We start from the raw sequence: 11,763 nt of genomic DNA on the forward strand, positions 1-11,763 counted from the left end.
CATTTCCTGCACACGCCTGTGCACGGTGGCTCTGGATGTTTCTACTCCAGACTCAGTCCACTGCTTCCGCAGGTCCCCCAAGGTCTGGAATCGGCCCTTCTCCACAATCCTCCTCAGGGTCCGGTCACCTCTTCTCGTTGTGCAGCGTTTTCTGCCACACTTTTCCCTTCCCACAGACTTCCCACTGAGGTGCCTTGATACAGCACTCTGGGAACAGCCTATTCGTTCAGCAATTTCTTTCTGTGTCTTACCCTCTTGCTTGAGGGTGTCAATGATGGCCTTCTGGACAGCAGTCAGGTCGGCAGTCTAACCCATTATTGCGGTTTTGAGTAATGAACAAGGCTGGGTGTTTATAAAAGCCTTAGAAATCTTTTGCAGGTGTTTAGAGTTACATTGTTGATTCAGATGGTTAGGTTAATAGCTTGTTTAGAGAAGCTTTTCATGATATGCTAATTTTTTGGGACAGGCATTTTGGGTTTTCATGAGCTGTATGCCATAATCATCAGTATTAAAACAATTAAAGACCTGAAATATTTCAGTTGGTGTGCAATGAATCTGAAATATATGAAAGTTTCATTTTTATCATTACATTATGGAAAATAATGACCTTTATCACAATACGCTAATTTTTTGAGAAGGACCTGTATATATGAATTACCATTAAAGCGAACAGCCCGGACAGCTCCTTGCTTGCAGTCAATGGTCCTGAGGAGATGCTGAGGAAGCTGTGGAGCCTGAGGCTTGGGTTGAGGAAACGCCATCACATTACCTGTACGGAGAAACAAGGCAGAATCATTATAACGCTATGCGATACATAGCTAAGTTTCTTAGCAAATGCAAAATACGTTTAAGACCTTTTTTTAATTACAAAAAAAAAAAAGTTTACTTACTTTAACTAGTTTAATTAAGTAACATTATTAGAAAGGTGTCTAATAATACTTGTTTTACGGGTAGAACTAAATGAAAAAAATAAAATAATTCCAGTATCTAAACTATTAACTGCGCCTTTCTTCTCGTTTATTCAAAAATGATGCTACATGCTAGCACGAAACCGCAATGCACACTGGGATCAAATGTTTCTGTCAAAATAAAAGTTTGACCACGGCTTTCCTTCACATGACCCTTGTTTAAATGATACATTAAGCTTTTATTTTAAAATGTACCGGAAATGGTTGCCTGGTCTTTCCGTTCCTATCTACCAAAAGGCCGATCAGCTGTGGATCAGTCACTCGAGTTTAGATTTCTTGTCATTCCTTTGTAAAAGAAGAGTATTTTTGGTTTAATATGTCTTCAAACAATATGGCAGACCCGAGGAGGCCAAATAAAATTTTAAGGTATGTAGTTTAGCATGGTATGTATTAGGTATGTACGTAGGTTAGCACCTGAAGCTAATCATGTCCGAGTGTTCTCAATGGGCTTAGTGGTGATTAGGACTTCCACTTCGGACAAAAGCAATACTAATGATCAATTATTGTATGTAAAATTCAGTCGGTGATTTGCTCATAACTCAAACTGTTCACGTTTAAAAACAACATCTTTGTTAGCGAGTTATTTGTATTTTTTTTCCTTGGTCAGTCCTTGTCTCTGTCAGGTTGATTAACCATAAATCTTAAAACAATTAAACTATTAAAAATTTAGTTATGCTAAAGTCTATTCATGTGATCAAATGTATATTGATACCCTGTCCTCAAATCTTCAGTTTCACTGATTGATGGTGATTTTTAGCTTGTTCATCAGCTGATTTCAGATTTCAGTGAAGCCTTGTATCTCGCAGTGATGACATTTTAAATAATATCTTTGTGACTGTGCTTGTTTTCTCCTTCACGCATAGATGAAGTGAAGGTGCAAGGTTAATTTCTCTACTGTTACAATAAATCTTTCAACTGTCTGGCATATTTATGAAATGCATTTCTTTAAACATACCATTGTAGGACTTTACACAGCAATTAGTATATTGATGATTACATTCCCTGTTTAGTGCTTATAAATGATTTTTTGTTTCAGGTACAAGCCCCCCAGCACGGAGACCAACCCTACATTAGAGGACCCTACTCCTGACTACATGAACCTGCTTGGCATGATCTTCAGCATGTGTGGTCTGATGCTCAAGGTTAAACCTTTATGCTAACCCTCTTTTTGTTTTCTTCATTTCTCCTGCCCTTTGCTTCTGTTTATGCCTATGTGTGTTCATATGAACCATGCTGGCCCTGAAAGGGTTAACCTTGATCCATCCTAATCAGTCCATTTAGATGATTAAAGGTAAACTCACCTTTTAAATAAAGGACTCAAGGACAGCTGCTGACTTTGAACACAAAGGACACAATAACAGCACACAGCAGCATACTTTGGCACACAGTGCCGTGGTAGACATAGGCTTTTATCAACTTGTCCTCCCATCGGTACGAAACACTGTTGATGTTTTAATGTCCTTTTTAGATATTTTACAATTTACCTGGAAAAAGGGAAAAAAAAATATTTGGCTTTGACATTTTTTGTTTTGTATGGTGTTTCGTGATGGTGGGGGTGGATGTGAATCCTTCAGCGACTTTGTTCAATGGTTAGCTAAAATATTTAGACAAATTATCACTTTTAATAACAATTTTTATTAATTGTAAAGCTTTGGAAAGTTATGTCCACAATTCATTTACTATTTATTTATTTGTTAGCTTATTTAATGTATAAACCAATTATACACATAATTTTAAAATAATTATATTGTGATATTTTTAGTAGTTTGTGTAAAAGCAGCTTTCAGCCCATTTAAACTAGTTGAGTCACAAAATTATGAGATAATAGACCTAAATTGAACAAAGGGAAACTGAGTGAATCTGGATAGGACATTCTTCTTTTTTTTTTTCCCCAGAAATATTTGTCCTTAAACAAATGAATATTCACTAAGAGCACTTATGCCCCATTTCAAGAACTGTTTATTTTATTTAAGTTTTTGTGAGCTCATCAGGTCACAGAAAAAGTTTGTAAAACTGAAATGTGTGTTTGTTTCAGCTGAAGTGGTGCGCCTGGATCGCAGTCTATTGCTCTTTCATCAGTTTTGCAAATTCACGCAGCTCAGAAGACACCAAACAGATGATGAGCAGCTTTATGTGAGTCCTCCACCTCATGTATGTTTGTGTTTGAAAACTAAATATAAGGTGTGTGGGTGTGCACGTGCACTCGTGCATTGTAGGCTATAAGAGGTGAACTGAACTAGGGCTGAACGATTTTGGAAAATATTCTAATTGCGATTTTTCACCTCAATATTGCAATTTAATATGCAATTATTTTTCAATGTCGTCTTCTTGTATTTTTCAATGAACACAAGCAATAAATCAATCTGTTTCAGTTGCAAAACACTCCGCTGTTTTCAACTGCAACTCTTTCTGCATATTTTTTGTAGCTCCAGGATAGCAACTTGGCTAAAATGTGTGCACGAGGGCATTCTGTACCACTTATCCCAGTGTTTCTCCTACCATTATACAAGCGGGGTGCCCCACCCCGTCAACAGAGCTGAGCATCATGTCCTTCACTATGAACTCCGTTACTGCTCGAGTTATTTCCGCATGCCGTTTCGAATTATGTTCATGCGGAGTAATACCTTCGAACAGTTCAGTCAGAGATCTCTGTCGGCAGGTAGTTTTAATTTAAGTTGAAGCACTAGTCGTTGGCATTCTAGCTATGCAACTATCGTAAATGGCTTTGTGGTGTTTTTTTAAGTGTTGATAAAGATTTGTGTTACCTCGAGAGGTAGCAACAGCAGCAAGGCAGGTTAAACACAATACGTGTTACACAGCGTCTTCTTTTTTTTTATAGCCAAAATAATTCCAAATAACAGATGTGCTGCCGCTCTTTGGTACCAAACTTTCAGATGTATCAGCTTCTGTCGAGCCTGACACCACTGTGCAACCGGTTAAAGCTCAGTGTTGACTTCTCCCACTCCCTACTCTGCTTTGCTCGGCTCCGCTCACTCGCAAGTCACATAACCAGATCACGTGACCAGTCAAATTGCTGCCTTTGCGATTAGAAAATCTTGTTTTATTGTATTGCAATATTATTGCAAGTGCAATTAATTGTTCAGCCCTAAACTGAACATACAGTTTATTGACTTAAAATGGTAAATATTGTTTTCATTCCAAATCTATAACCAGGGCTAATGTTAAATTACTTTTTTTTTTGTTTATTTTTAATGATGCTGAGCTTTAAGAGTTGCGCAGCAGTAGGTTTATGTTTTAGCCTGCAATTTTGAGCTAAAAGTGCAATTTCTCAGTAAACAGTTTTTACCTTTGTTTACATAAAAATCTAGTATTATGGCAGCTGAAGAAATTTCAGCTGTTAGTTAATTTCAGCAACTGCTGTAGCTGTTCTCCATTCTTGTCATCATTCTTTGTTGAAATCAGGTCTCTCTCGTAAATGAGTCCTTGAGGCTCAATGGGATTAACCTGTCTAAATAAAGGTTGAATGAATTTAAATTAGGTATTGGTTCTGCCTGGCATTGTGTCTTCAGTCAAGTCAATATTAATATAATAATAATAAAATAAATACATTTGTATGCATCCTTTTTGTCTATTGTTGTCGTTGTCCACTGTTGTCATCACTCTTTGTTAAAATTCAGGTCCCTCTTGTAAATTAATCCCAGAGGCTCAATAGGATTAACCTGTATAAATAAAGGTTGAATGAATGAATATCCAAAAACCTTTTTAATGAATGGCCTCTCCAGAGGACATATTTGCCTATAAAAAGTGCACTGAAGCAGGCCTTCAGACGTATTTAAAGGGGAAAACCTCCTTGTCCATTGTCTAGATGAGGTTGTGTTAAAGACGAGCTAAATGTACTCAGAGCTTAGTGACAAGAAAATGTTTGACTCAGCAAATAATGTCAGCGGATGAACTGGACACACCAGCCGTGTGTGTAGAAGGTGTTCAAGGCCAGTTTTGGGACATTGGTCAAAAGCCAGGATATGATTCGAGTAACCCTGTTGTCATTTAACAAAGGCTTATCTAGGATAATTAAACTGTGGAGGGAAGGTGAATCATTAAGGTTACCAGAGGAACCTACCTTCATATATCTGGATGAAACTGAAACTCATTTGGAGAAGTTCTGATCATGTTCTCAGCTGCAGTATTTTATCTTGTAAACAAAATATTTCTGTTAATTAGTCAAGTCAAGTCCTATTTATTTATTGAGCACAATTTAAAACAGACTGTTATCAAAGTGCTTAACACTAAGGGTAACACTGAGAAATAAAAAGCAGTAAGAATATACCTTAAAAAATTAAAACAACAGCATTAAAATGAAGACATGGAACAAGATATACTAAATCAACTCACACAGTATGAAACGCCAGAGAGAACAGATATGTTTTTAGCAGGGATTTGAACACAGGAAGGGAGGTGGCATGCCTAATGTTGGGGGGTAGGTTGTTCCACAGTTTGGGACCCATGACTGAAAACGCCCGATCTCCTCGGAGCTTCAGTCGTGTTTTTGGAACAACCAAAAGCAGCTGATCGGATGATCTCAGAGCCCGAGAGGGAACATATGGTTCCAGTAGCTCAGAGAGGTAGATGGGTGCGAGGCCATTTAGGCACTTATAGGTCAGGAGGAGAATTAGTTTATGAACTATTCCAAGAGGTCACCTTCAACTTGACATTAAAATAAAATTACACAATAAATAGTTTTTATTTTCTCTCTATTTGTTTTCGTTCTTAGGTTGTCCATCTCAGCAGTTGTGATGTCCTACCTCCAGAACCCACAGCCAATGTCACCGCCATGGTAACCAAGGACAACTCACTGAAAAAGGCAAAAGTGCATTGTGGAGCCTAGCACCGATTGACACTATTGCCCCGACCACACCATCACCTGCTTGTCATCTGTGAGCAAAAACACAGAGGGAAATGCAGATAATGTAATAGAATGACTGTGAGAGTAAACAGATGACCAGAAGAAGCGGACGTAGCATCAGGAAGTAAAAACATCACTAGTTTGACATATTTTCTGTTTTTACCTTTTTTTCATTAAAATCTTTGTAATTTTGCTCTTTTTTTTCTTGAGAAATGTTCTGAATAACATTATGCAGTTTTAAATTAAACATCTCTGACAAGAAAGCATGTTTATTTCCATATTAAGTTAAGTCTTTAGTCTCAGTGCCAGTATAATTGTGGTAACCAGAACAGGATCTTAAATTTATTAGAACAAAAATGAGTCAGGCCATGATTTAAATCAGTGGTTCCCAATCCTGGTCTTTGAGGAACACAATCCTGCATGTTTTAGCTGTTTCCCTGCTTTGACTCACCTGATTTGAATGATTTGGTGAAACAGGCTTCTGAAGAACTTGAATTAATTAAATCACTGAATCAGGTGTATTGAAGCAGGAAAACAGCTGAAACACACACATATTGGTGTTCCTCAGGGACCAGGGTTGGCAACCACTGCTCTAACCAGTGCCTTAAAATAAACATGTCCAAATAAAGTCTTATACAATTTCATTTCACACTAGTTTCACTTGGATATCGCGCTCAGAATCAGTCTCAATCACAAGAATCTTCTTTTGGTTAAGGCAAAAAAAAAGTTGAAATAAGCCCTTTTCACTCCCAATAAATGAAAGCATTGCTTTCCCTTTTATCCTTTGAAACGTTATATCTGCTAATAAAACCCACAGAAGATTTAGTCAGTCTTCAGTTTCTAAAGTAAAGGCACCGACTGCAACTCACGCAGGCAGCCACAACATTAACTGCTTGAATGTCTGTGCTGACTACAGACAAGAAGCTGGAAGTCAGCTGGATGTGAGACTGATTTAGTGCCATATAACTCATGTCCCTCCAGGGCCGACTTCAGCGCAGCCGTGCCGAGTGGGCGCTTGAGTTGCATGGCTTGCTGCCACGTTTCAGCAAACTCCTGGATTTTTTTTTCCTGACTTTGCCCTGAGTCAAATGGCTAACTTGCTCATTTGTCTTTCAAGTCATCAGACCATGGCCCATTTCTCCCACTGTGGCATTTTTTTTATTATTGTTTTCTATGCCACAGTCATTGGAACATTTGTTGTTGATTGTGATCAGTGAAAAGCATATTGAATTTGTCCAAGTCAGCAGTTATCTTTAGCATTAATCTGTGGGCTGTGTAACATGATATTAAAAACTGTCACAGTTGTCTGAATGTAGCTCAGTGGATGATGGGCTGGAGGCGATTTTAATTAAAGCTGATCACAATATTCTGCCCAGAAAGAACAAATCTGTTGGGAAAACTGGTTTCTATCTGCACTCCACACTAGAGGGCACAATAACATCACAAATGAATGAATTGGCTGCAACCGAAGATCAGACCTAACTGCTGAAGTGCTGTTTACCTTTTATTGTTAATGGAATAGGAGCACATCAGGTATAGCAGTGTTTTATTTTTTTCAACTTGACTGCTCTTGAGTCCTTAAACTGTTTTTTTTTTATCATGTGCAGCTGATGCCAAATCACCCAGAAGAGACAAATGTATCATATTTCAGAAGTAATTTCAGTTATTTCAATCTCAAAAAGAACAAAGTATGGTCTTTTTGAAGACATCTTATGAGTTAAATTTATCTGAGAGTGGGTGTTTTTTTGATTTTGTCTGCTTATGAGACGTTAGCCCCACAGCAACCACAGGAGGACGACGCCACCTCCTCTGACAAGTCGCCTTGCGTCACATTTGCATCAGCACCATAAAGCAAAGCACGTCATTTCCAGAAATGCTTTCTGTAACAAAGACCTTTAAGTAAATCCAAAAGATAAAAGAGCGCATACATTGGAAAATCATGAATCACACGAACAATACAAACTCAAGGTCTTCGTTTTGGAGTGCTTTTAGACCGTCTGCTCTGACATCAGATCGTAGAAGACTTTAATTTGTGAGGAGCAACTTTTAACAGTTATTGAAATTAACCTGTTTTTAGTCAAAAGGATTAATTAGTTTTTTTGTTTTTTTTTACTTTGGAGTGTGGTCAGAGCCCAATATTAAAAAGTAATAAAGTGACCCTCCACTGACTTTCTTATTGGATTTTTTTTACTCTAAGCCTTGAGCTTCTACACATTTTTTCAAACTCATTAAAGATAAAAAGTCCAAATTAAGAATATTAACAGGTTATAAACTTGTTAACACAAACTGTGCTCTGTAGAGCCACCAATAAGGTGTTGCTCCTGTAAAGACCATGCTGAAGCATGTTCTTATTTCTGAGTCTGTGTCTGCATAGAAAGATTGCAGCATCCAGGTTCTTTTATCAAAAAGCCACATTTTGATACGATATTATATGGATCCCTCATATGTGAGAAGGAGAGCACCATACAGTTTCAGCTCCGTGGGTCTTCCCCCCCCCCCCCCAGAAAATTTGGAATAAAAGAGATGCCATTTCCTGCATTTTGGTGTATTTTAACAGGTTGTTAAACAGCTGTAAATATTTGATTAAATTGATGAAAAACAGGCCTTTCTTGTAAATGACGAGGCTCAATGAGACGAACAACTTTGTATAAATAAAGGTTGAATTGAAATGACTATTTTAGAGAGCAACAACAATAAAGAAGCCTGTGTGTGAATGCAGGTCCTATTCTGTCAAGCATCCTACCCCCCCCCCCCCCGCCCCCCCACACACACACGGTCCGACCCGAACTCTGCTGAATTCAGTCCTGCGCGTTGTTCTGCTCCAACATCAATTACCACTGCCTTTCAGGTGCTTGAATCCTCAGTTGTCCAGCTAAGGACAATCCATTCATCCATTTATTTTAGATAATAAATTGAACTGTTTTTCAACATTTTGATCGCTGTTATTTTGACAAATTAGTGCTGTTGTTTTGATACGTGATGTAATATACACTTCAAACATTTCACTCGTATTTTATTTTTTTACTGTAAGCTTAATTATTATGTCTGAAATGTTATGCACTGTGGTAATGTATGCAGAAATTCCGACAGCAGTTGTGCGTGCGTCCTGCAGAGCTGTCTGGAGACACTGCGTAAAACAACTGTCTTCAGGGCGCAGAGTTGAAGGTGGATGAAGACGATCCCCGCGGGACATGCAGTCTGCGTCTCTGCTGGGCAGGAGCGTGGTGCAGCTGGAACATTCACTCCACAGACTGGGCAACATCTCCTCTCGTTGTAGCTTTAGTAAATAATCAAAATTAAAATGTGCGATGACTTTGGATTTTTAGGGGCGGAGATTTGAGTTGCCGGATCCGAGCGGTCAAAATGAGAGAGTTCCCGGATCTTGTTCCGGCAGGATCCGGCTCAAATTAACCACTGGGTAAAACAACAAAGTCCGAGATCAATGTCTACGGAGTCAAAGATGTCCTAACGAGTAGAGAAAGTGTCGTCCACAGGAACCTGCTGCTCTCTGTAAATTTCTTGCCCTGTGAGAATGATGAGTGCCGTGAATCTGTGCATTCTGACAGTGATGTTACTATGCATGGGAGTGGCATATGCCCTGATGTACCTGATGTGATGGAGGACAGTGGTGTCTGCACGGTCAACTGGCTGATGCAGAGTGGCGATGATGGAGTCCATTCAGAAGATGGTGACTCATCTGACCAGGGACCTGGTACCATCCAGTCTGACCCTCTTACGACCGTTACTTCCATTCCAGCCAGTCACCCAAGTCCTGTCCACAATGTTGTCCACTCAACAGTTGACAATATGGAGGACCCACAATATTGCTCAGACATTTTACCCAGTGCAACATTTTTCAGTCAGATCATCTGGACAGTTTCTTTTTTTTGTGCTGAAATGTTTCGCCTTCGATCCGGAAGGCTTCATCAGTCAAGGAAACACAACACAAAACTGATTCTTCCGGATCGGAGGCGAAAAAAAGAAATTGTCCAGATGACCTGACTGAAAAATGTTGGATTGTATTCCTGGATTATTGAGCATGGACTTTGTTGTTTTCAACCAGTTTGACACGACTGTCAACAAGGAAGAGGGCCGGCAATGGGGGAGGGGGCGTGACAAAGAGACCATCTTAACACCAACATAACTGGTTTGTTCCACTTTGGAGCAAGCTGTTGGGGGAAGAATAGAAATAGAAATATCGCTGGTTCAACTCCTGGTACCGACATCATCAAAAGGTCGGTGGGATAGGTGAAACACCCACACCTGCCTCCACGCTCATTTGCTCTTGAGCAAGGCCCTTAACTCCCACCATCTTCTCCCCTGGGCACCCTGGATAGCAGCCCTCTGCTGCACACAGAGGTCTGTGGTAGCTAGGTAGTCTGTGGTTGCATCAGGAAGGGCATCCGGCTTAAAAATAATTGCCACGTCTTCGTACGACTTAGTTCGCTATGGTGACCCCTTGAGCAGGGAGCAGCCAAAAGAAGAAAATATATATATACACACACACACATACTGTATTAAAATAAACTACTACTGACTAGTACTACTTGTACTACTTTTCCTACTTTGTGGTTTTTCCCTTATCGCAGGTGGACTGAAGAACCGAACCCCCTGCGATAAATGAGGGACTACTGTATAAATGCTATTCGTTTAAGGCAGTGACATGCAGTCAGGGGAGGCAGGTGAGGCAGTGCTGCACTAGTCATCATGACAAAATACTAACACAATGATAAGCAAAAATACATTTAACCACTTGACTGTTATATATATGTGTTTTATAAAACTGTTTTCTGAATTATTTCAACACTTCAATGGTCAAAATCGTGGAATTTATGCATTGCCTGTTCAAACATGGAAGAAATGTGCTGGGTGAGGCAATGTAGTGCTCTGGCTCACCTCTGGGGGCGCTGTGTCATATACAATATGTACGTGGTTGGAGCATGCCCATTGCCGTCTCTGTTAATATCACCAATAACATGTTTGATTACACATGTGCTGCACATGCTGATGTTCTACAGGCTGTCTAATATATTGAATGAACGTATGTGGCATATTTCTTCTTTCTGCACGCTGAAAATTCACAGAGGTGCAACAGATTATACCTTGCCGCACCAATAGGGGGCAGTGCTGCCCATAGAGACGATGGTACTGGTGCAGTCACTGCGTTCTGTTATGCTGAAGGCAAATCGGTAGTACACTCGTTTAAATTTGTTTACGCAAAATGGAAGATCACATCTCAAAACTAAAGAATTTTTCTAAACTTATTCATCTGAAAATAAATGTAAGATAATACAGTTTCATGTGTTCATGCGTGCTCATCTGCTCACACAGACTCATGTTCGTGCTGCTGTTCGACGTAATGTTTTTATTAGTGCTTAGTGTATTTTTTAGTTGATGTTTTTCTTAGTTCATATTTTAGATCTTATTTCTGTTTTTCTTTTACATTTTATTGTTGGATGTAACTGGGACCATGTGTACATAAACTCGTTCCACCACGTGTACCACGAGATACGAATGACAAATAAATCTCTCTGACTCTGACATGTTTTTTTTATTTTTATTTAAAAGGAGTATGGAGTTGATTAAAGCATAATTAGATGCCTTTTTAAAAGAAGAAGAAGAAAAAAAAAAGGCTAAATTGAAATATAAGCTTCTATTTTGGGTTCATGTGAGCATCCTATTCCAGACGAGTCAGTGCCTCGCCTGTCACAAACCTCACCGCACGTCACTGGTTTAAGGCAGTCATATTTGTCCATAACTTTATTAGTAATAGTTACTGGATCCAAGCAAACAGTTACCAGAATAACGCACCCTGTCAAAATAAGAGAGTTCCCAGATCCTGTTCCAGCAGGATCCGGCTCAAATTAAGCCCAGCTTGTTCAGGTCCAATGTTCAAATTATTACATTTTTTGTTTAGTGTCTGAATAAATG

At 39.2% G+C, this 11,763-nt stretch overlaps 2 protein-coding genes across 2 annotated transcripts in view; one reads left to right on the forward strand and one right to left on the reverse strand.

Annotated features, from left to right (window-relative positions):
• wdr83 (WD repeat domain containing 83) overlaps positions 1-1,052 on the reverse strand; it is an 11,003-nt gene extending 9,951 nt beyond the window's left edge. Inside the window, exons 1-2 of the mRNA XM_037690337.1 lie at positions 891-1,052; positions 659-769 (exon numbers count right to left, since the gene is read on the reverse strand). Coding sequence (XP_037546265.1) covers positions 659-761 — 103 coding nt within the window. The 5' untranslated portion in view covers positions 762-769; positions 891-1,052. The remainder of the gene's footprint in view (positions 1-658; positions 770-890) is intronic.
• A 139-nt stretch (positions 1,053-1,191) lies between these two features.
• wdr83os (WD repeat domain 83 opposite strand) lies at positions 1,192-6,055 on the forward strand. Its single transcript, XM_037690338.1, has 4 exons — positions 1,192-1,334; positions 2,005-2,110; positions 3,004-3,101; positions 5,701-6,055. The coding sequence occupies exons 1-4, from the start codon at positions 1,285-1,287 to the stop codon at positions 5,765-5,767; spliced, it is 321 nt and encodes a 106-aa protein (XP_037546266.1). The 5' UTR covers positions 1,192-1,284; the 3' UTR covers positions 5,768-6,055.
• Positions 6,056-11,763: the final 5,708 nt, after the last annotated feature.

This window comes from Nematolebias whitei, chromosome 16, assembly GCF_014905685.2.
Source record: "Nematolebias whitei isolate Nwh7 chromosome 16, NemWhi1, whole genome shotgun sequence".
Classification (NCBI taxonomy): Eukaryota; Metazoa; Chordata; class Actinopteri; order Cyprinodontiformes; family Rivulidae; genus Nematolebias; species Nematolebias whitei.